The sequence below is a fragment of the Nicotiana tabacum genome, chromosome 14, assembly GCF_000715075.1.
Source record: "Nicotiana tabacum cultivar K326 chromosome 14, ASM71507v2, whole genome shotgun sequence".
NCBI classification, from domain to species: Eukaryota; Viridiplantae; Streptophyta; class Magnoliopsida; order Solanales; family Solanaceae; genus Nicotiana; species Nicotiana tabacum.
In genome coordinates, this window is record NC_134093.1 from 53,458,585 (window position 1) to 53,483,498 (window position 24,914).

General features: G+C 37.4%; 2 protein-coding genes across 3 annotated transcripts; both read right to left on the minus strand.

The window, feature by feature from the left end:
• Positions 1-381: 381 nt before the first annotated feature.
• Positions 382-6,315, minus strand: LOC107791048 (imidazoleglycerol-phosphate dehydratase 1, chloroplastic). The gene is made up of 8 exons (XM_016613036.2): positions 6,009-6,315; positions 5,353-5,474; positions 3,332-3,436; positions 3,009-3,101; positions 2,249-2,323; positions 1,589-1,651; positions 1,324-1,433; positions 382-920 (listed from the first exon to the last, which is right to left on the minus strand). The coding sequence occupies exons 1-8, from the start codon at positions 6,244-6,246 to the stop codon at positions 893-895; spliced, it is 834 nt and encodes a 277-aa protein (XP_016468522.1). The 5' UTR covers positions 6,247-6,315; the 3' UTR covers positions 382-892.
• Positions 6,316-8,157: 1,842 nt separating this feature from the next.
• Positions 8,158-23,780, minus strand: LOC107791595 (uncharacterized). 2 transcript variants are annotated; one of them, XR_001649297.2, is made up of 10 exons: positions 23,606-23,780; positions 21,142-23,494; positions 19,508-19,637; positions 19,339-19,427; positions 14,586-14,824; positions 13,022-13,108; positions 11,738-11,837; positions 10,528-10,720; positions 8,760-10,397; positions 8,158-8,682 (listed from the first exon to the last, which is right to left on the minus strand). XR_001649297.2 is itself a non-coding variant. In XM_016613677.2 (9 exons), exons 2-9 carry the CDS (start codon positions 23,374-23,376, stop codon positions 8,815-8,817), a joined length of 4,656 nt encoding a protein of 1,551 aa, XP_016469163.2. In that variant the 5' UTR covers positions 23,377-23,494; positions 23,606-23,780; the 3' UTR covers positions 8,158-8,814. The 2 variants fall into 2 exon arrangements, 1 of the variants encoding a protein (XP_016469163.2); XM_016613677.2 differs by having other exon boundaries at positions 8,158-10,397.
• Positions 23,781-24,914: the final 1,134 nt, after the last annotated feature.

A 24,914-nucleotide genomic window follows, 5' to 3' on the forward strand; every position in this document is an offset into this window, starting at 1 on the left:
CTCTTGCTTGACAAGATATCTATTGTACGCAACTTTACAAGAGGTTGTCTCTACGGCTTGCACCTCGACTTCTTGATCACACAAGCTGCAACAATTACCATTACGCCTGTATTCCACCCCCACCCCACCCCACCCCACATGAAGTCCATGTTCTATTATACCAAAACCACTACGTTCAAGTATCCGAGACAACACAATCCACATCCCTTTGTATCTGTTTTTCATTTTGTTACTATCAAGGAACAAAAAGAGTATACATCGCCATGCTGACTGTAGTTTCTCACATACTGTATGAAGCACTCACATTTTGATTAAAGCCAAAATCAAAATTATGAAAATGCAGAACATATGAAAAGCTCAAAGTTGCATGTAACCACAAAATACAGAAAAAAATTGCTTGGACTTAGCATAGGGTCAAGTTACATCTCATGTTTGGCTGGAATAGATTGCTCTATACATTCCAGAGAGAGAGAGAGAGAGAGAGAGACCTTTTATTGTGCTCATTCATATATCCTCTTAAAATATCACCCTTGTAATAGGCAACTTAAAAGAACAGAAGCAATCTTTCTTCACGAAAGTACAAATGACCTCTGGTAATAAAATAGATTACAACCAAACAAAAGCATAATGCCTCCATCACCAGTCAAACCTCCAACATTTCATACATAAAAACTGAAATACTGAAAGTAGCTGCCTGCTTTCATCTTGTAGCATTTGTAGATATCAAAACAATTTCTTGAAAGAGAACTAGAGAAGCGTCTGGTGCATATTGATCCATCTTCTTCTGCGACAAGGCTTCAGTAATCATGATATACCTTGCAGAACAGCAGTGCAGTAAACTACTGAACCAACCTTCACTCAAAGAATCTGAATCTTTGCGTAAATAGATATTTCACGATCTGGACAAAACCCCTTTAGAGCTGCACCAATAAAAAGGAGGCAATTGAGGTTCAGAAAAAAGAAATCAAAGTAAATTGCCATTCTTTCATAACACGTCAGTTCCCATAATCATGTGTGTCTGTGACATGTATGTCTACTGGGATCATGTTTGAATATAAAAGGATTTTTGGGTGATGTGTAAACTGCTGGTGGTTGATGTAAGGAAAGGAGCTCTAATGAATCTAAGCGGTGCAGAAATGGTAACTTGAAGAAAGGAAGAAAATATTTATTTACACAATTAAAGCCCAATGATTTTGTTCGATTACAAGTAGTACTACAAGCTTACAGGGAAATTAAAACTGAACACCCCTAAACAATAACCTGATGATACTGACACATTATAAGCCGTTTTAAAAACTTAAAGGAAAGGAAAAATAACCAAACCTGGGCACACTTCCACCACGACGCAAGTCATATTCAGTTGCTTGCCGAAGAGCTCTAGCAAACGCCTTGAAAGTTGCCTCAATGATGTGATGAGAATTTTTTCCAGCAAGCTGTGACCAGACAAATTCAACATCTTAGTATAAAGAGTATAAAACCAGAGTAAAGAAGAAGGGCAGAAAAATAAGCGACAAAAAAAAAAAAAAAAAAAAAAACCGAAAAACCCCCTCACCCCAAAACCCCCTGAACAGGTCATAAAAGAATTTACCTGTCGAATATGGAGCGTCATTCCAGAAGTGTTGACCAAAGACTGAAAGAAGTGTTCCACCAGCTAAGCATAATAATGTGATTCAAATCAGCAGGATCCAAAAAGAATAGATATAGAAATGAACGAAAACTTACACAGCTTAAACAATTAATGTTTTATGGCCAAAAGGGCATACAATTTGTTTCTTTTCTTAACTATAGTAACAATTAGTTGTAAAAGTACTCGGCATGTACACATGATGTTGACACATGCTCTATCTTTGGACATTTTGAACTGATATACTTTATTAATAGTAAAATTATTACTTAATATTTATACCATCCCAAAATCCAACATTCATACATTAAACAATCTGAATCCAAAACCACAATATGATGGTTCTACTATGAACCTAGTACACAAACTAAATTTTGTTATATACATTAATAGAGGGATGAAAAGGTTCTAGCATCAGATTTGATCAAAACCTAGAAGCTAATATTTGATTAACCAAATTCAAACAGGTGGTAGCAATGGAGAAAACCTATCTGATACTGGAGACAGAGAAAATCTTCAATCTACTATACTAGAAACAAATGCTCATTCACAACTGAAGTTAAATGATGAAGGAACTTGGAGACACTGACCCTGTTCATAGTAGAATAAGAAGATTAGACAAACCTGAGTGTCATATGTTCCAACTCTCTGAGTAGGTATTTGTAAATCATAGCCCAAATATGGCCTTCCTGATAAATCCTATATAAATTAAATATAAAATAGTTAATACACGTGCAGATTATGAGCATAAATAGATCAATATGATTTTATTTGATATATCATGACATTTTCCTAATATCTCGTGTGGCTGTTACAAAATAATACTATATATAGTTATGCATTATACCCCCTAAATTTAACCAACTATTTATACAAACAGGAATTTCCTCTTTATATCATAAGTACAACTAAAACAACAGAGTTTTTTCAATTTTTGTGTAAATTCAAAGTCCTACAATTTCTTTCCCTCCATAAGAACCAAAACACAATGGGGCTGTTTTCAACTTCTTTTTCCTAGCAACCCGTCTGCATAAAAAGATCAAGATCTAAAACCAAAGACAATAGTTGTTCCTACACCGGAGCAAATATTATTCTTGTCTAATCAGTGAATAGTCATATTTCAATAAAGAAAAATAGAAGATTTTATGAGGTAGTTTTGTGGTTCCAAGAAACCACATTCCATGTGAAATAAAGAAGAAAGTATAGACCTTGTTTTGTGGAAGTATGTAAAAATTCTGACTAGAGATAACAGTAGGGCTGTCTATTAGTTATCATTGTGATAGTGTAAAAGGCTGATAATCTTTACACTTCAGACAGAGAATATCTGACAACATACATGACTGCCCTGGAATAAAATTAGTATTCCCATAAGGTTATCACTTACCAGTGAAACATGAATCAGTGCTTCATCTAATGGAGCTGAAAAGTCACCAAATCGATTGATTCCTTTTCTATCACCAAGTGCTTGCAACAACGCCTTGATAATCAAAATATAGAAGTCACCCAAAGTAGAAGTCAAGGCTCTAAAGAGAAAAAAAACTAAGGAATGCCACACACAATGAGGAGTGACACAAGCAAGTAAACAAGCCTCTCCGTCAAAACGAGATGTCGCAACCAATCTCAGATAAAATTGAGTAAAGAGACCAAGACATGGAACGAACACATGGGATTCTGAATTACTGAATTATAAGCTCCTCGAGAACTCACAGTTCCAATGGCAAGTGCAACATCTTCATTTGTGTGGTGGTCATCAATGTGAATGTCCCCAGTTGCTTTTACATGCACATCGAACAACCCATGTGAAGCGAGTTGCTAAGGAAATAAAAACAAAGTTCAGTACTAGCAGAATACCAGAAGCATTGCAGATGTAAATCAGCAACTGAGCTGAGAAGTAGAAACCAAATAGCTACTCATCCACATCCAGCAATATAAATTAGATCGTAAACTTCAGAAAAAAACTATATCATAAAAAGTAGAAAACTTAACATGTAATTGAAGGAGAGGACAAAGACAGAATCTTTAACTATTTAATTTCGTCCGTATTTTTCTTCTAGAAAATGGACAAGAAAAGAGATAAGGTCTAGGCATACAAATCACAAATGAAATCCTTTCCTGTTATTCTGCAGTTATCTTATTTCTTAATGGTGTACACAAGCAATAACTCTTGAAACAAAAGGAATAAATGAACCTTTTTCCTTTTCTCCTTTGAGGTAAATCTCTACAACTACTTATTTTCTTACAACGGTGGTTTTTAAGCTAACTTGCGCACACCTCAACTATTCCACTAGCTACCTGCCACCTCCTACCAGCACGGGAACCGAGTAACTTGGCCCATCAAGGCTTAGGTTAGGAAGAAATCACCTAGGGTTTTTTTTGCCTTCGCTGGGATTTGAACCTAAGACCTCATGATTCTCACCCCACCTCATTAACCACTAGGCCGAACCCTTGGTATAAAATAGGGGAACAAGATTTGAACAAGCTTCATATTTTTGCCAAAAGGAAAAGGAAATGCAGGAGTAGTCCAACAAGTCCTTATTGTTCAGGCTGTTTTACCTAAGTATAACACATCGGGATACATGATATTCAAGAAATTAAGCATGTTCTAACTCTAAAAGCATATACGGTTAGACATGGGACATTATATTTTAAGCCTTCAATACGCCCTCATGTGCCGACCTGATTTTTCCACCCAAGTTTGTATAATATTTTCTATTGAAGGATGGTGAGAGACTTGAATTTGATACCTTGTTAAATGTGTGCTCGACCACTTCTGTTATTTATTTATTACTCACTCCATCCCATTTTATGTGGCATACTATTAGTTTTAGAGCTCGTTTGGACATAAGAAAAATTTTACTTTTTTTCAAAAAAAATTCACTTTTTTCCGAAATCAGTGTTTGGCCATAAATTTTCAAATTTTCACTTGAAGATGAAAAATTTGAAAAACTCCAAAAAGTTGTTTTTCAAAATTCACTCAGATCAATCACAAAACTTCAAAAACAACCCAAAATTATATTCATGTCCAAACACAAACTCTAGTTTTCAAATACCATTTTCGCTTGAAAAATAATTTCACTTTTTTCTGGAATTTTACAATTCTTATGTCCAAACGCCCACTTAGTCTATCCAAAAAATGAATGACACTTTTTTGAGATGATTTTTTAGCCACACATTTTTCTATTGCTTATTTTAGATCAAAAGTTTCAAAAGCCTTTCTTTCTTTCTTTCTTTCTTTCTTTCTTTCTTTCTTTCTTTCTTTTTTAAGCCTTCAATACGCCCTCATGTGCCGACCTGATTTTTCTACCCAAGTTTGTATAATATTTTCTATTGAAGGATGGTGAGAGACTTCAATTTGATACCTTGTTAAATGTGTGCCCGAACACTTCTGTTATTTATTTATTACTCACTCCATCCCATTTTATGTGGCATACTATTAGTTTTAGCCTATCCAAAAAATGAATGACACTTTTTTGAGATGATTTTTTAGCCACGCATTTTTCTATTGCTTATTTTAGATCACAAGTTTCAAAAGCCTTTCTTTCTTTCTTTCTTTCTTAAACTCCGTAGGCAATCCAACACCATCACATAAAATGAGACGAAGAGTAAGTACTACTAACTAACAGGTGAAAACTCATCAATTTTTTGTTTTTATTTTTAAAATACTCATAGAAAAAACTATCAGGCGAAAAAGAAGTCTTTTTTTCAGCAGAAGAAATAGCAGCACTTACATCCAACATGTGATCAAGAAATGGGATCCCAGTATTATTCTCCGCAACACCTGTTCCATCCAGATTTATCTTCACATACACATTCGTCTCTTTAGTAGCCCTCTTCACTTCCCCAATACGACCTATCAAAAACCCCAATAAATACATCAAATCGACTTCGCCTCAATCCCAAACTAGTTAAGAGTAAGCTATATGAGCACATTTCTTTACAAGGCTATCAAAGTCTAGAATTTACGTTATATTCTATGCTTTGACAGTGATTTTTTTACATCACCAATGTAGTTTAACCTGTGATAGTATGTTACTCACCATTGTTACCAGATTACCATTTAATGCTTATTAAAGAATTTACTTGTAATTACCTCACAATTGAAGGGATTGTGTAAATATTTTTTACATCGTCCGTGGATGGAACTTAAACTCTTAGTGAAAAAAGTGTAAACCCAACTTCCGAAATTAAAAAAAAAAAAAAAAAAAACCCACTAAATAATCAACCCACTAAGCCTCAATCCCAAACTAGTAAAAGTCATCTATATGAATTCACCGTATCCATTATGCTCTATTCAAGTCCATTTCATTTTTTTTTTTTAAAAAGAAGAAGAACCTATTTGAGAAAAGAAGTGAAACCCATTATTGGGTAGGGAAAATGGAGTTACCTGTTTCAGAGGAAGTAATCGAAGACCCATTATCAAAAGCGTGAGGAATCGTTGTTTGAGCTGTCATTGAAGTAGTAGCTAGTTTGTGGTGTAGTCCAGTGAAAAGTTGTGACTTTTGTTGATATTTATTTGTGGAAAAAAGAAGGGTTTGTGAAACCCTAGTTGTTGAATTGAAAAGGGGAGATAGAGATGAAGAAGAAGAAGAGTTGAAGAGACGATGAGAAATTGATAGCTCCATATGTGAAGAGAGAGTGAGAGAGACGATTGCGAGCTATTCGTTTGACCAAGGAACAACAAAGGAGGAGGAGTGACAATTAGAAACGACGCCGTTCGCGTTCTTTTTTGTTTTGACTTTTACAAAAGTCAATTACATGATCAAGTCACTTAAAATTATAATAGTTAAGTAATTGCTAATGAGTATTAATTGGATCTTGAAAAAATAATATGATAACTAACTAAGTTATAATAGGTTATATTGTATCAATAATGTAAATAGTCTTTTATATGTGTGTACGGGTTAAAAAAAATTTCTTTCAATTCTATTAAGATGAACTCTATAAAACACAAAAAGACATAGATAAAGAAGGAGAATACGATTTGGAGGAAAAAAGATGGACACAATAGATTAACGACTATTTCTTACATTTTTTTTTTTTTGGGTTATAAAGACTTCATCTAATTTTGCTTTTGATGAAATTCCAGCATTAATTTTCGAGGTTGTTACTCTATCTCTTTGGTCACTAGACCACTGCAACTATTTTTAAATAACTAATGTTCCTTTTGTTTTCCTATACTGATATTGCTGCTTCCTTTCTAGAAAATTATCCTTCTTTGATAATCCAACCGAGTTTAGTTATTAGTTTGGAGTCCTTCAAATTGTTGGTTAGATCAATTTCATTATTTATGGTTTTGTGGTATTTGCCAACTTTACTTCTTCATGAGAGCGGACTTGTCCTTTTTATAGTCAGAGCAGATCATATTATTGTGCCAATGGAACTTAGCAAAAGTGACCCTAGAGTAGAAGAAAATGCTAATATCGTACATCCATAAAGAATTCAGAGGACAAGTAAAACATCTATTTGAGCTCTATACATACTGAATACTAATTAATTTGATATGAAAGTTATTTTGACATAGATGATAGAACCATGTCATTCTAATCATCTTGGTCAATATATAAACTGGAATAGGGACGACACGAGCAATGTTTCTTTTTCCTTATGATTAATTGTGTGGATGACAAAAATTTGTATGAAGGAGAAAATGGGTGAACATAGAAATGGCCGTTGTTTGAGAAATTCCAAGTAGCATTATAACAGAAGGATGCAAACTCGATAAAATAATTTCTTGTTTTCAAGAGAATTAAATTACTACCATCTCCATAACCCACAACCTGGCATAACACTTGGTTTCCTATTCTTCGGAAGAATCAACTTATGTCTCCCTTCTTCATCGGAGGGACAAAGGCTTTTCCCTTTCTCGAGCCTTTGAAATCCTTGGAGAAACTTCCTTCTCTTAACTACACCGTGAAGATAAGGTATTAAACCTGTATATGAATCCATCGCAAAAGACTTCCTTTGAACAAATCGCTTGATTGCCATGATAGATATTGATTCTTTTAGAGAACTAACAAGAAATGGTCATTTATAGGAAAGTAAGTACTATGAGAACAAAATAGACAAGCCTGCACGTCCTGTGTTGCCAAAGTTTGAGTTTCAGATAAAGAATATAGCAAGGAATATGTGTGCGCCTGCATAAAATATGTCAAAGTTCCAATTATTTTGTCAGTTGTTGTGACAACATTATAAACATAAATTCCCTCCCTTTTTTTTTTTCCTGAACTCGCACCAACTGGATAAGATAATCCCAGTATGATATCTACCTTAAGTCTAGTACATCAATTATAGATATATAGATGAACAAAGAAATTTTCGACCACAAATGTATCTAACCCATTCCATCAAATATATGAAGATAAACGAAAAACTTGTCATATCTGCTGCGATAAGCTAAACTTTTGGGTAGCAACAGGAACTTAGAAAACCATCCAATATGTGAAATAATATGTACATGGAAAGAATCTGTGTTGCTAGCAAGAGGGGCGCACAGTCCTAACAAGCAAAATACGAGGGATCACATAGTGAAGAAGTTAACCAGAAACTTGGATACTTTGGTGCTATTATCATTTCAAGTGATGAATTACAAGGATCTCTGAGGACCTTGGGAACAGAATATAAGATCTACACAGAACTACATATGTACAATCAAAATCTTCGCGAGTCTTTCATCAATGGAGTCCACAGAGTCACAAAATTTGTTGCCCCACCCATGAGATACAATTCACACACTCATTTGACAATGATATTACTAATAGGCCGGTAATTGTATAGCCAAACAATTTCCTTTACACCAGCTCCCTAGGGGTCTCTACTGTCCAACTTTCTCAACTGGTTTAGGACATTAGTTTCTGAGCATCCAATTGAAAGCTGTTATAACCTTCAAACATCTTCAACCTGGATGACCGCATAGAAATTGCACAACATCTGGACCACTTTTTTCTGTAGCCTTGCTGAGTAACCTTTCCCTTTGATTTTTCCTTTACCACATGACACTCTGGAGAATCAAAATTGGTGTGATTGACAAAACCCAAACAGCTTTAGGGACATCAAATGACCTTGATTACACAAAAAGGTAGTTCAGCTAGAGAAACAACTTCATGGGACATTGTATGAAATCCTACATCAAGCTTACCGTTGAGTAAGGTAATGTTTAAGTAGCATTGTTAGTATGATTAGCATCAATAGACCTAGACCTGAGTCTGAATCTTTTCTTCACCAGCATGCTGTGGAGAAACATCATCAGACGAATGAATAGTTCCACTGCAACTGCCCAACACAGTTACTTCATGACTTTCAGCCTGACTGCCCACCGCAGTTTCTTCAGCAGCACGTTGTGCATAAGAAACATTAGCAGAAGAATGAACAGTTCCACTGCAACTGCTCACCACAGTTACTTCATGACTTTCTGCCTGACTGGGCTCAGAGTGAACAATCTTCTCATTAAAAGAAGCTTTTGCTTCAGCACTGGCATCGGAAGAGTTCAAGCTGGAGCCACATGCTTGAGATCCAGGAGAGAGATCAAGTTGACAGTCGGTGTTATTTACCAGAGCAGCATTCAAAGAAGTTTCAACCGAGGAGTCGATTACAGGTCTAGAAGAAGAAACCTCAGCACCATTATTAACTCCACCAATTGGAGAGGCATCTAAATTTCCCCCCTCCACAGAAACATTTGAGCCACCAAGCCATTCAACATCAGAAGTTTGCTTTAAAGAAGCCTCAACCGAGGAGTCAATTGCAGGTGTAGAAGAAGAAACTTCAGTATCATTATTAACATCAACTCCATCACATATTGGAGAGGCATCCAAATTTCCCTCCTCCACAGAAAAAATTGAGTTACCAAGACGTTTAACATCAAAAGTTTGCTTTGAAGAAGTTTCACCCGAGGAGTCAATTGCAGGTCTAGAAGAAGAAACTTCAGCACCATGATTATCATAAACTCTATCACCAATTGGAGAGGCATCCAAATTTCCCTCCTCCACAGAAACATTTAAGTCACCAAGATGTTTAACATCAGAAGTTTGCTTTAAAGCCACAACATGTAGCCCATTCTGCAAATCAGGTCCACTTGTAGTGTCTGAGAAGAAATTTATGGCAGGCTTTGCACTCGCACAAGTTGCAGATACACACACTGAAACTTTTGTCTTGTCTATTTCTTCTACTTCACTTTGTGCAGCAGGTTCTAGAAAACAACTATCTGTGGTATCTGCCGATAAACTTTTCCCATTGGCATCAATGGGGGTAGTATCTGAAACCTCCTCATTCTGTTTCTCTGCATTCATGTTTCTGGCAGAAGCTTCATCTGATGAATCAATACCAAATATCGAACAAGTGGTTTGGTCATTTTCCTTGCAAATTGTTTGATGGATTGGCTCAGATGACTGGGCATCAACTTCAGAGGAAGGACCCAATGCAGCATCTCCCAGATCAGTGTTTCCAACACTTGCACCGGAAGGAAAGGAGGGAATCGATTTTGTGGTTGATTCAGCGAGTTTCTTCTCCATATTAGATTTGACAGATTTATCCTCCTGACTGGAGATTTGAATATGAGATCCACAATGAGTACTTTCTTCTCTAACCATGGCACTATCACTTAAATCGACAGCAGTAGCTGGAGAATCAGAATCTATTGCATCAACGTCATCAACTTTTTCTACACAGGCTTCATCGCGCAAGTTTCCATCGCACCTAGTAAGGGATTCCTGATCAGCCTTTTCAACCAAAGCAGGCAACTGAGGAACACTATGTTTCGAGTCACCAGCATTTTTACCACCTACAGAAAAATCCAGACATCCAAATCACAAGAATGGACATATAAGATTAAGATATCAGCTTATTTTCCTAATAAGGCAAGCAAAACGGGAAAAAAAAAAGTAAAAGCAGGAATTTAATTATTATAGTACCCTCTAGGGTCTCTCCATTTAGTAGCCTCTTTTGAAGCATATCCGTCCCAGGGAACACCAACATATTAATGGACTTCATTTCTAGCTTCTCTGATTCCTCAAGTGGATTAAATCCAAAAACTACCGTCCAAGTATGCATATGCTCAGATATAGCAGGAATAATCAACTTCTCGACTTTTAGAGTGGAGAGGACCTGGAAAGAGGAGACCACAAATTAAATCGTTGGTCTGCACTCCAATATTGAAGAATAAAATACAAAGAACAAAATGGACATGCAATGACATAATCCCTGACTAACTGGAAGCAGATGCATTAGATAGCTGGAAAAGGTATGACATGCATATTACCATCTGGAAAAATCACTTATACTGGTAGCAAGCATAAAAAATTTCAGGTCATAAGATGTCCACATACTAGGTACAAATATGTCCATTACTGGGAAATGAGAGCAACAACAGGAATGAACAGAATTTCAATTTGGATGATGCCAGGTCTTGTCTCTGCTTTCTTTCGTTAACAATACAACTGTGCAATACTACTTATGATGCCTCTTTTGAGACTAACATTGTATTTTTTATATAACCGTGTGTCCGGGCTAACTTGAGCGCACCTCGACTAATTCCACGGGATACCTGGTAACTCTATCCACCAAAGCTTGATCACATGGGAAGAAATCACCTAGTTTTTTTGCCTCCGCTGCGATTTTAACCTGAGACCTCATGGTTCTCACCCACTTCATTTACCACTAGGCCACACCCTTGGGTGCAACTAACTCTTGGAAGTTTAAAAGACATTTTTATGTATCCAAATGTCAATTCTATAAATAAATTGTATTACACTGTTTCCAGAGCATCTGGTGTCACAATATTTCCTAAAGCATCCTACATTTTCCCACAACCATTTGCTTTGTAGCTCTTTGATGCTGTTTCTGCCACTTCAACAAAGTGCTATATTAAATTATTTATCTGCTACTTCTTAAGACCAGAACAGCAATGGAAAAGCATTGAGATGCCCTCCGTTCCAATGAATCCTTTTGCATTAACAGAATGATGACTCTCAATAACTCATTATAAATTGCAATAGCAATATATGCACATGACGTATGTGACATATCTCAATGATTTCTTATGTACACAAACCCATCTTCAAAACAATTAGATGAATAAAGTGTGGAGCCAACAAAGACAACCAGTAATAATTATTCTCATACCGTCTCAATAGCAGACAGCAGCCGGCGGCACATCCCTTGGCGCCTATATATATTCCTGGTCCCAATGTATGGCATTTCTGCAAGTTGAGTTCCATGGATCCTAACAGTTTACAGCCAAAACAATGTTTATTGATTGGTAAGGCATGAAGGAACAAACATGAGAAGAGGAAAACTAACAAGGACAAAGGAAAGCAAGAAATTATCTAACAGACTGATTAATTCGAGAGAATGATGAGTAGGGAAGTTCCTTTAATAATAAGATCAAATGCTTCAGAAAGTTCCTGTGCGTTACAAGATTAAAAGGTACAACACGGAAAAATAATGTAATGTAACTATGATGCAAGGATTAGTAATGCAGGCATTAATAACGCAGAGATTAGTAATGCAGGGATTACACTGCAGGGGTTATTTCTTGTTGGATGTTGGTTTGTTGTATTAAAAGAAATATGAGTCTGAAGAGATGAGGGTGCCAAGGGTCTACCAGAAACAGCATCTCTGCCTTCTTAAAGGCAGGGGTAAGGTCTGCGTACACTCTACCCCAAACCCCACTTATGTTGTTATTGTTGTTGAGTCTAAAGAGATGAGGGTATCTTTATTGTTTCAGTAGTTTTAATCAATCTATTGTTAATACATGTATTCTTATTCCACATTCTACCCTGCATAAAATAATACATAGATTACTTATGTGTATATTATTACTTATAAGAAGAGGCAAAATTAAAACCAAACTAAGTATAAGTTTTACTGAATCTAATTAAGAGAATAATTCTCCTTATTCAAGCGACCAAACAAAATGCAAGTTATGCTGAATTTAGTTAGCGGAACAACAAAAGTGGCTCCTAATAGCTACAAAAAAAATCTTTCAACTGTGTCCTCTAAAAAACAAGGGATGATAGTATTTAAGGAATAAGTAGAATCAGTTCCAAAAATTAGAACCCAAAAAATATATGCCAAAAGATGGACGAAAGAAACATATGACAAGAAATTACTACTGCGAGTACAAGTAATTTGGAGCAGTAGCTGACATTGAGATACATTCAGTTAAATGCTGGCAAAAATGATAGTCCACTATTGCAATAAATTCAAAGACTAATTGATGACGCACAATTACGTTTTGCTAAAGATCATAAATCCCTAATGCAAGGAACACAATTGCAATTTCTGGGACAGCTGAGAGAGTTCAACTGTTAAACAACATATCCACATTCATGCACCCAACTCTATCAATATCTGAAAAATAAACTTGCATTGTAACATGGGAACAACTTGAGCAATCCAGTATACCTTATGGATGCAGCAGATATTATTTCATCGCCCCTTTCCAAGATTGCAGTATAGAAGCCACGAAAATTCAGCCGGCTAAAGTTTGAGCTTCAGAGGAGAGAAAAACAGTGTCAGATACTGCTGAATAATACAACCAAGATTATAGAAAAGGATAACCGGGTAAAAGATGAATCTAGAAACACGCAAGCACATAGTTCCGCAAAATAATAAAGCAAATAGGGAAAACTATTTTCAGACAGCACAAAAGAAACATCGTCTGGCTTAATTGACAATTCGGTTTTCCATTTCCAAACAAGAGAAGAGGGATGATCCAATAAAATCAATACATTATTGCCCTTAGTGATAGCCGTTCTTTGTGATTCAGAAACCCAATCCACAAAAGAAAAGTAATATTTTTTCTAACAGGCAACTATATCATAAGGAATCACGAATAAATGAAGAAGGAATAGCCACATCCCCATAATTATGGCTTTTAACTTCATAGTGCCTTTTGAGGTTTCTCTGGCGACAGAAAAAAGGCATGGGAATAATCTATTTCTAACTAGGCTTCTAAGAAGAGAATCACTGTGTTTCAGGGAAGTGTCTACGAGGAAGATAAAGAGAGAAAGCATGTGCTAAAGAGTCCTGGCAAATTAAGGACATAAACAAGGACAGCTGGGAAAAGCAAATTCAACAATCTTCTACTATGTTTATGAGCATCAGCCCAGAGACAAAATGTAAAATCATAAACATTGTACTCCCTCCCCTCTCAAACTAAATGTCGTGCTCCATCTTTGGCAATCAGTCAGACAAGCTGAGTAATAGCCTGTTTAGCCAAGCTTCACTAGAAGTGTTTTTTCTTTAAGTTTTATCTGGGAGAGTTATGGTGTTTGGCCAAGTTTTTTAAAAAAAAAAAAAAAAAAAAGGGGGCAGCCCGGTGCACTAAGCTCCCGCTATGCGCGGGGTCCGGGGAAGGGCCGGACCACAAGTGGTCTATTGTACGCAGTCTTACCCTACATTTCTGCAAGAGGCTGTTTCCACGGCTCGAACCTGTGACCTCCTGGTCACATAGCAGCAACGTTCCCAGTTACGCCAAGGCTGCCCTTCAAAGTTAAAGGAGCAAAATTGTTTTGAGTAGCAGGCTAGCAGCAGAAGTTGTTTTTGCTGAGTAAGAAGTTGAAAAAAGGTAGCTTCTAAGCAGAAGTTGTTTTTACTTTTTCCAGCACAAATATATTCTTACTAAGTGGGTCCGCAAACAGTTGGGAACGTTGAAACTCTGATACAGAAATAAAAACTAACAATTCTTTTTCCAAATTAGAATCCTTAAAATAAGTCTATGGGATCATATAAATCCATTTTTTTATTCAACAATGAGCCACTATATATGGGATGTGATCATTTCTATATCCATCTTCACATTCGTATTTCTACGACATTTGTCATTAATACCAAATGGCCATATTAAATTATTCAGCCAGCTTAATGAAGTTACAAAAAATAACGAGGGCCTTCAGATATTAAATTGGATATTTAGCACAACATTTACAAACTTACAACAAGGCATAGAAGGTAAATAGCTTCTTACCCGCAGTTGTAGAGAACATTATGAATAATATTGATGCCACTTTTCCTATCCACAATCGGCAAAAAACATTCATCCATAACAGCCAGTGCAACAGCTAGCTTAGAATTGCACTCCACCCGTTGAGAAAAGGCATGGTGAGAACGATCAGAGTCTAAATCCGTTCGTTGAATTAGGGACCATGAGAATCCAGCTTCAATCTCATGTTTGACACCAAGAATCTTCTGCAGATGATCATACAGCTGCAAAAACAGAGAAGAGAAATGAGTTGAACCATTCAAACACATCTTGTGAGAGATAGCAACATAGACTATCTCAGGTCAACAATAGTTTCACTAATTTTGAGCTTGAAAAAGGTTCAAAATCTAAAAGAAAATTAGAAATTTCGGGACACAAAATGTTCAAGGTAAACTGCATGCTTCTCAATAAAATAGCAAAAGCCTAACTGAATTTGCTACCAAACTGGTAGTTTTGCAGATCATGCATTTGCATAGTGGTAACTATTTGAGAGAAGAAAACTCCAGTTAAAGACTCTTGAGGAACCAGTAAGCAATCAAGGATAAGACACAAAGGGGAAGGGGCTCTAAATTCCTTCATCTCATCCACGCCTCTCCACAGTATTGAACTGTTTGGCCTTTTCACTTTTCAAGCCTCAACAAGCCAATTGCATTACTCTCTCCCTCACTCCGTCTCTAAGTTCCATATAGCAATTTCAGGTTACTGTTCGGCTTTGATTGTACAGATTGCTACCATTACATTCAGAAATTTATCTTTTTTTTTTTTTTTTTTTTGATAACCGTTGTGTCCTCAACAAGCCAATTGCATTACTCTCTCCCTCACTCCGTCTCTAAGTTCCATATAGCAATTTCAGGTTACTGTTCGGCTTTGATTGTACAAATCGCTACCATTACATTCAGAAATTTATCTTCTTTTTTTTCCTTTTTTTTTTTTGATAACCTTGGTGTCCAGGCCAGCTTACGCGCACCTCGACTAATTCCACGGGATACCTGCCACCTCCCACCAGCAACAGGTACCAGGTAACTCTATCCACCAAGGCTTGGATAGATGGAAAGAAATCACCTAGTATTTGCCTCCGCTGGGATTTGAACCTGAGACCTCATGGTTCTCACCCACTTCATTGACCACTAGGCCACACCCTTGGGTGCTACATTCAGAAATTTATAGGTTCAAGTTCAAGATCTACAAGCTACGGAGAAAGGATTTAGCCTCATATTTTTGGTAGTTGGTCCAACAGATGCTAACCCATGTAATACATGGTATAAGACAACAACAACAAAACAAAAAAAACAACAACAAAAAAAAAAAAAAAAAACCCGTGTAATCCCACGAGTGGGGTCGGGGAAGAGTGGGATGTACGCAGCCTTACCCCTGCCCTGTAAAGACAGAAAGGTTGTTTCCGATAGACCATCGGCTGAAGAAAATATGAGAAGGAGCAGCGGCGACAAGTAGTAACAACACAAGATATTAAGAAAACCGAGGCAAAGAAAGCAATCAAACAATAAGTAGTAATAGCAATCTGAGAATAAAACGAAACCATACTAACACTAATGATACCGGACTAAGAAAGAAAAAAGGACATGTTCGACTACCTACTAACCTTCTACCCTAATCCTCGACACCCACTCCCTCCTATCAAGGTCATGTCCTCAGTAAGCTCCAGCTGCACCATGTCCTGCATAATCAACTCTCCCCGATACTTCTTTGGCCTACCTCTACCACTCCTCATGCCCACCAAGGCCAACCTCTCACACCTCCTAACTGGGGCATCTATACTTCTCCTCTTAACATGCCCGAATCACCTCAACCTCGCCTCCCGCATCTTATCCTCCACGGAAGCAACTCCCACCTTATCCCGAATGACTTCATTCCTAATTTTATCTAACCTGGTATGCTCGTACATCCATCTCAACATCCTCATTTCAGCAACTTTCAACTTCTGGACATTGGAGTTCTTGACTGGCCAACGCTCTGCCCCATACAACATAGTCGGTCTAACCACCACTTTGTAGAACTTACCTTTAAGTTTTAGTAGCACATTCTTATCAAACAAGACACAAGACACTGAAAGAGAGCCTCCATTTCATCCATCCTGCTCCGATGCGATACGTGACATCCTCATCAATTTCCCATTTTCTTGTATTATAGACCCAAGGTACTTCAAACTTTTTTTCCTGGGGATGACTTGTGTATCAAACCTCACATCCACGTCTGCTTTCTGGGTAACGTCATTGAACTTACACTCCAAATATTTTGTCTTGGTCCTGTTCAACTTGAAACCTTTAGACTCGAGAGTCGGTCTCCAACCTCCAGCCTCTCGTTAACACCATCTCGCATCTCGTCAATCAGAACTATGTCATATGCAAATAACATACACCAAGGCACCTCCCCTTGAATGTGTCTTGTCAATGCGTCCATCGCCAAGAAAAATAAGAACGGGCTAAGGGAGGATCCCTGGTGCAACCCCATCACAACCGGAAAGTGTTCCGAGTCTCCTCTCATTGTCCTCATCCGGGTCTTAGCTCCATCATATATGTCCTTGATCACTGTAATGTAGGCTACATGAATCCCTTTAGCCTCCAAACGTGGTATAAGACAACACCACATTTGCTTTTTACTGCAGTTTCCATTAGCAGATCTGGAACTTGTTCTTGAACCTTATTTCGGTGCAGTGGGCTACACGAAATACAAAGGTGTATTAGAAAGCTGGCTAGGGAAAAGGTTAAAGAAGTCTTTGAAATGCTTTTGGAGCACAGTTCCTGCATGCACTCTATGGAACATTTGGATGGACTGCAATCATAGATGTTCTAAAAATTAGATGTCCAACTCTTGGTGTAAAATGGTGAATGTATATGATGTTGATCTTCTCATACTTTCATTAACTCCTTCCTTTGCTAAAATGAGCAACAATCCTTTGATTTTCGTATATCGCTGCACTTTCTTGGTGCTACAAATGAATTATGCATTTTTTAACAAAAACAGGGGATGTAACTTTCCAATCAAGTTTTTTCTTGAGACGGCTCCTATGATACCAAGTTGCTAATGAACCTCATGAATCATGTGCACCTTATAGAGGAGATGATTGCATAGCTACAGTTTGTCTGTTTGACAAGGCATTGAAGTAGATGGGCTAGGTTCTATTTTCCTGATGTATAGAGCAGAGAGATCTGCAATCATTTTTAGGATCTTATCAAGGAGAGAATTGGAAAACAATATCATGTTGGTATGACAAGGCCAAAAGTAGAAGCTAGTTTTGGTTTCTTTAACTAAACAGAAGAGGCGTAAACCCCAAATCATGTGTAGGATCTAGAGGATCCCCCCCCTCCCCCCCCCATGATATAGTGTAATCGGCAGAATGCCCCTCTTGATTCACTGTATAAAACTGTTACATCCTATCTAAGTAATAAATTAACAAGCCTAGTGAAGCTAGGCTCTTCACATGTAGAATTGGTACCATGAACTATCTTGTGCAAATTATGGTCAAGGTTTAAATGTTGCTGCAGTGAAAAGGACTTAGATCACTAAATGAAAGAAGTTCATGGATCCGGGCTCCTCTAGGAGCGTCTAATAGGATTACAACCCGCGAATATCATATTTCAGTAAACAGATACGCATATTACAGTGCTGAAGCCAACTGATTGCAATGGATGTATCATCTACCAGCAAGCTAATGCATGAAACAAGCTGATAGATCTGATGAATTCAATTTAAAGTGGCAAAAATTAACAACAGGCTGGGTGGTTGGTCGAAAACAGTATCAAGAAGAAATAAAAGAAATGATTCAGATGAAACAAGCTGGTTCTAAGATTCTTCATATTATTTTCAGGGTTGAAGTTCAAGCTTTTGCAATTTTTAGCTCTGTGTTTCTGCATCTTCATTGGCTCACAGACCTTTTAAAGACCACAGCATTTCTGTTGGATCAGTTTTCTAGTCCTTTCAGTTCTTCCTTCACTCTTGCTTGTTGTCCATGCATATAGTTGCAGAGTTGTGGATTCACAGCTTCTTTTCTCTTGCAACAGCAGGTCAAATCATGTCTACGCCTAAGTTGCTCGGACTCTTTGGTGCTGCACCCGTGTCAACACGATGTGGGTGTGGGATCCGTAGTAGATTTGGTCAATCGATTTTGAGTACTTTAACCAAAATCGACAGAGGAGTCCGAGACAGATACAATGATTTCTTAAATAAAAACAAAAGCTATGGTGGAATCATAATCTAGGCATATTTTATAAATCTATTTTTAGATATTTGAATTATTTTTAGCTGAATCTCCGCACACATACCCGTACCTAGATCCGTACCCCCGAATCCAAAAAATTAGATAATGAAAGATCCGACCTCTAGATCCGCACCCGTAACAGACACCCGCACCCAAGTCCGAGCAACTTAGGTCTACACTATCCAGCAGGCATAAAATTGTTGAAGGAAAAGTTTTGGCTTTTCAACTCAGGTTCTCTGACAAAGAGACTGAAAGCGAGACATGTACCGAAAATGACCAATTGAATTCTGAAGGTTCTAAAGCTTGGAAGATCATGATTGCAATTTTCAACACATGAATAAGAGTTAATGCCAAATATCATTTTGTTTGATATGAAGGTAAATGACAGTCTATAACTCCATTAGGATTTGAGACGGGACAACAATTTCAAAATAGTGAATAGTGAAACTTGATAACTCTTTAGTGATTCTTAATATGCTATACATCAGACAGGAGAACTCACAAACAGAATAACAGAAATACCTCTTGGCATTTCTGCCCACAAAATGATACAGATGGATTATTAGAACTAGCTGGTAAAGCATTTATATCCAGACTGCATGATTTGTGATCTGCAAAATGAAAGTTTAATAATTCAGCTCAAGCATAGAAGGCGTCAACGACCAAACCTCCAAAAGGCAAACAGCTTTACATTTTTTCTCACACAGGCTGCAGTAGAGGAGCCTATCTGCAGCTGCCTGACCTTCCTCTGCAGTAGTATTGGCAGTCCCACAAAATTTGCATGTGGAATTTGGACAGTGCCAATCCCCTGGAGGAAGCATCTGTAGAAAAGAGAAGCATGTAAACGTGATGCTTATAAAGAGTAAATAATAATATAAAGTAACAGAAAATGTTCAAAATCCCAGTCTACACATGTTGCATCTTTCGGAGATGCCTGGATAGAGGTACGATGTTCTAAGGAGATATCCTAATTAATGTTCATTTACATATTACACAATCAATTCTAGTGACAAAAATGTTCAAAATCCCAGTCTACACATGTTGCTTTTGGAGATGCCTAATAGAGGTATGACGTTCTAAGAAAGAAATATCCTAATTAATGTTCATTTCCCTATTACACAATCAATTCTAGTGATAGTTATGCACTTATCTTTCTTTCCAACCATTTAATGATACAAACAACAAACCAAAACAGTCTTGAAGATGGAATGGAAGAGGACATAGTTAATTTTTGGAATGGTTTACTGATTGTTTCACTATAAGGATAACAAGATCAGTCACAAAAAATGGACTAGATTACATAACTGCAGTTGATTGACCTCTGTCACATGGCTCCTTTTCATTTTTCTCCCTTATGGTTGCATTCATGCATGAGATTTAGTAGCAAGTGTATTCGATTATATCAAATAATGAACTAGCACATGGAGCTCAAAGAGAGTCTGTTGACCAAGATGGTGATAATGTAACGTAGAAGGGCATGACTGCTCCTAAGAAACAAGAAGAAAAAAGGGAGCAGATTCATAGAAAATACTAAAGTACATAGACCTGCTCACAAAGAGCTAGAAGACAGCCCAAACCATTGCTGCTAATAAGCAGAAGACTTTTATCATTATTAAAAATTCTTACAGGTGTCTTTTTCTTTTTGAACTAGGAGCAGAGCCATTTCTTTTCTTCTTCTTTTTTTTCAGTTCAACTGGATGGAACTTTTTTCTTTCCATTTTTAACCAGTTCTTTCTGTTCAGCTATTGTAAATATAGCATGGACATGTTACTGATAGGGGAAACCATTCATTAAAGATTCCGTAGAAGTGGAAACTACACATATATTTTACGTCAGTTTTCTTATCAGGTAAGATAACAACAGATATCTTTTATGTCAGTTGTAAAGAGTTGCAAGATGATCGCAGAGTACACTGTTTCCTCCACTTCTGTAACCTGGTTCTTCATACAGTTCTAATTATCTTAGGACTATGGTGGTATGTCCAATGAAAAGGTTAGTAGCAGACTATGATTTTGACCCGCCCCACACCTTACCACCGTTATTTTCTGTTCCTCCTTCATCTCCTCAGTGGTTATAAGAATCTAAAAAATTTTCTGACGATAAAGGGCACTGATAACATTCTCACGCATGTAAAACACTAAATTCATACATTTAAATGTCAGGAAGACGTCCAAAAACCAAGTAGTATCAAAGGAAAGCAAAAGACGGGAATAAATTTCACATTTGCTACCACAACACAAAAAGAATAGCAGTGCAGGAATGCACAGTACTGATTAAGAGGGAAAAACATGATAACACCGAGAAAAAAGAGAATATTTTACATACTTGTATACCCAGACAGCTCTGATGAAAAGTCGAAGGGCAACCGTCACAACAGATAAGGTCCCCACCATCACCACATATACCACAAGTGTCATCATCAGGATCATCACCATCAACATTTACAGTATGGAAATCTTGGCGTTCAGATTCTTCTTGCCGATTCCATGCATCAACCAAGCACTCCAGCAAGGAAACGCCAGACTCCAATATTATGTTTTGAAATGGTTGACGCGACGTACTTCCTGCATGGAGTTCAAATTTTGAAACTGGAAGGATTTTACTACAGCAACCACAGTGGACGCCATCTCGTGTGATCCAACCTTCTAGCTTTACTCTGGTCCTCCTACGATTCATATATTGAACCTTCTGACTTGACTTCACTGTGCCAGAGTCAATCATCCAGGCCAATAAGGTTCTTTTTCCAGTATAAGGAACATAGCCATCATCTTCAGAATCTTGCTCCTTATCAGACCTGCGGACCAACAATGTACATCGCCCAATTATCCTACTTTTTCTTCCCTGTACTGTACTGGAAGCAGCTCCAGTAAATGATTTTCCAGACATATCCTGCTTAGATCTTCCTCCCTTTGATGAATTTCCACTTGTATCACCATCACTCTCCTGATCTGTTGCATGAGACTTGCATTTCAGTAACTTACCTTTCTTCTTTACATAACTACTTAGCCTCTCCTCGTGCTGATCACCATCTGTGTCCTCTGCAGACTCTTGCATAGCAGACTTTTTGTAAACTCGGTTCTTGGCATCATCTTTCCTTTTCTTCTTCAGTTCTTTCTCAATCTTCTTCCGTGTTTGCCTGGTTAGCTTATTGATTAACTCATCAGACAATGGAGCAAATGAACTAGAGCCACCGTCATTTTTACTTTTGCATGAATCTTCCCCCGACAGTTTTTGCAGTGCATCATAAGCCTTAATTATTGACCAGTATGCTGTTCCACTAGGATTAATGTACACTGCATCTAAGTAATCTCTGTTCCTTCTCGGTCTGTAATCAATGGTCCATCCAGCTTCAATAAGCATTCCTCTTATTTTCTCTCGCAGCTGCTGCTTCTCTGTACTCCCACCTCGTTTCAAGTTTCCTCCTTTACTTTTGGCAGGGGTAACATCTTCAGCTGCTACGGACCTGCTTTCTTCCTTAATGACCCTGGCCTTTGAGCTAGCAGGCTGAAGCTGCTGCTTCTCCATGCTCCCACGTTGTTTCAATTTTCCTTCTTTGCTTTTAGCAGGGGTAACATCTTCAGCTGCTGCTGACATGCTTTCTTCCTTAACCGCCCTCATCTTTGAGCTAGCAGGCTGCGAACTAGGTGGTGCCAACTTAAGTGATGTATCAGTCTCATCTGTTCCACGGTCTACAGACTTGATGCATTTTGCCAAGAAAGGTTTTTGTGATTTCAGCTCAGTCCGCTCTGTTTTAACAGACAATGGTCGTTTTTCAGGGCGTTTAGAATCCGAGTGCAAAGAAGCTCGACCTAGCAAATCTTTCTTGACAACATCTTCGGACCTGGAACCTTTCCTACTTTCAAGATCATAATCCTTGTGTGATAGGTCTACCTTCTTCTTCTTATTCACCATTACCTTCAACACTCCATTTTTCCCCTGCAATCTGATTGGTTCATGAGACGATTCCTGATACTTCAACCTAAGCAATGAAATGGGCATATGTGCTTCATCCTCATCTAAATCGTACCTTTTCTTAACACCACACTCATCACCCTTAGCTCTATTACCCGACAAGCTACTCGAACTCTCAATATTCGAATGTTTCCTCTTCTCAACCAGCATACTCCTACTACTAGAACCGCTTACAAACTCCCTAGAACTCCCACCAGTTCTTGCAACATTCCATTTCATCTCCTCATCGAATTCATCGTACTCGTCGAAATCAAACAAACCTAACCTACTTCTCTTACTCTCACTTTCAATCTTCCCATTCCTACCAAGCTCTCTACTTTCCCCACCACTTTTTACACTACCATTATGAAATTTCTCTCCATCCCTTCTCCTAATTGGCTCCAATAACTCTTCATCACTCGACTCGGAATCACTCTGAACCAACCTTGGCCTCTTCTTCACCTTCTGTGAAGCCCTTGAAGAACCCACACCCACACCCCCTCCTCCACCCCCTATACCCATTCTCTCATCCTTCTTCTTAATTATCAAACACCCAGATGAGCTTTTCTTCTTCACTATACCCCCTGATCTCGCACTACCCCCCTCCATACTCACTCAATCCTTAATTCATAAAGGAAAAAAAAAAAGAAGCAAAATTGACCCAAAAGTTCTCGAGAAAAGCTTTCTTTAATCCAAATCTTCGTTCAGTTATCCAACATTACCAGATCTGAAACAGAAAAAAGCATAATTTTTACGATTACAAACAATATTTGGGGGAAACTTTTTATGTTCAGTTAGTGAATTGATTTGCATGAGAAGAATCGGCGGCGAATTTTACCTTGCCGGAAAGTTTAGGGAATTGAATCGGCGTCGAAAACGGTGTTGATCCGATCAGTGACGTAATTCTCCGGCGAAGTAAGCGAATCGCCCGAGAAAGATAGAGACAGAAGCAAAGAGGGGAATTGTATTGGTTCTGGGCATACTTGTCGTATAAATATACAATATGAACAGACGCCAGCTTCTTCTTTTTTTTTTCTTTTTAGTTTTTACAATATTTTAGAACCCAATATAAAACCAAAAACCCCAAAAAGTGAACAGAAAATTGGTGTTAGTACTGTACAATATACTTTAGTTTGTTTTTTTTTTTTTTTTTAACTATAGCGATAGACTAATTCATTTCTTAATGAATTAGGTTGTATGATCTTTGCTTAGACATCTCTAAGTCTGTAACTTTACCATTAAGAATTCATGTTACATATTAGAATTCTGCTTTTAATTCACAAATAAATGCCTTAAACTGAATATTGCTATTTTTAATTAATTTATCAGAAAAGAGAAGTAAACGTTTGTTAGCTGGAATACTGAGGCAGTAATTCCCCCCCCCCCCCCCGGCGGGTTAAAAATAGGAGTAGTGAAAGAAAAGAAAAAGGGTAAAAACAGGGGCAGAAGAATCCAAGAATGGATTTGATATTGAGTTGTAAGTAGGGGAATTCGAGATGTGGGGGCTGGGTGTCAGTTGAGCAGACCGTTGTTTTGAATATCAGTTGAGAGTAATTTTTCTTGATTTCAGTCTTTACGAAGCTCTTTTCTTGTAGTAGTTGTGACCTTTGGTGACATTTGACAGTTTTTAAGATATACTCCAAACTTTGAGAAAATATTTTTTTCCAGCATATTCTGCTAATCATTTTAGGTAGTGGAGTATTTTCTTTTTCTTTTTGATGATATAATCTAATTAGGTGATATACCAAATGAGGAATAAATCAAATATTGAAAATTTAAGGGAGGAATCTATGATTATTTATTAGCCTTTTTTTTTTGCTTAATCAGCCTTCAAATACTAATTATTTTTAGATTCAATTTCAAATATTTTTCTCCTTTTTCAACTCAGTATTATTTGAAACATTATAAATATAAAACAAAAGAGAACAAGCTTGACAAAACTCAGCATATTTTTTATGGGAAAGTGAACACAATTGTTTATCCATAAAATGGTACAGTTGAATTTATACGTGGTTTATAGAGAAGTGAATCGATTTGATCCTAAAATGATAAATGAATTGGACAAAAATATAAGACTTAGCCTTGAAATTGAGATAAAACAACAGATATATTAGTCCAGGGCGCAGAGCTTCCGGAGGCAGCAAGGA

Bases quoted from the DNA above. Each gene is read 5' to 3' on its own strand.
- LOC107791048 (XM_016613036.2), bottom strand. From the start codon at position 6,246: ATGGAGCTATCAATTTCTCATCGTCTCTTCAACTCTTCTTCTTCTTCA. The intron at 5,475-6,008 runs GTAACTCCATTT...GGTTTTTGATAG, and splicing joins GATTACTTCCTCTGAAACAG to GTCGTATTGGGGAAGTGAAG. The intron at 3,437-5,352 runs GTAAGTGCTGCT...TTATTTCCTTAG, and splicing joins TTCTTGATCACATGTTGGAT to CAACTCGCTTCACATGGGTT.
- LOC107791595 (XM_016613677.2), bottom strand. From the start codon at position 23,376: ATGGAGGGGGGTAGTGCGAGATCAGGGGGTATAGTGAAGAAGAAAAGC. The intron at 11,838-13,021 runs GTATACTGGATT...GTAAACTGTTAG, and splicing joins ATATCTGCTGCATCCATAAG to GATCCATGGAACTCAACTTG. The intron at 10,721-11,737 runs GTATGAGAATAA...TCCTCTTTCCAG, and splicing joins TGCTGTCTGCTATTGAGACG to GTCCTCTCCACTCTAAAAGT.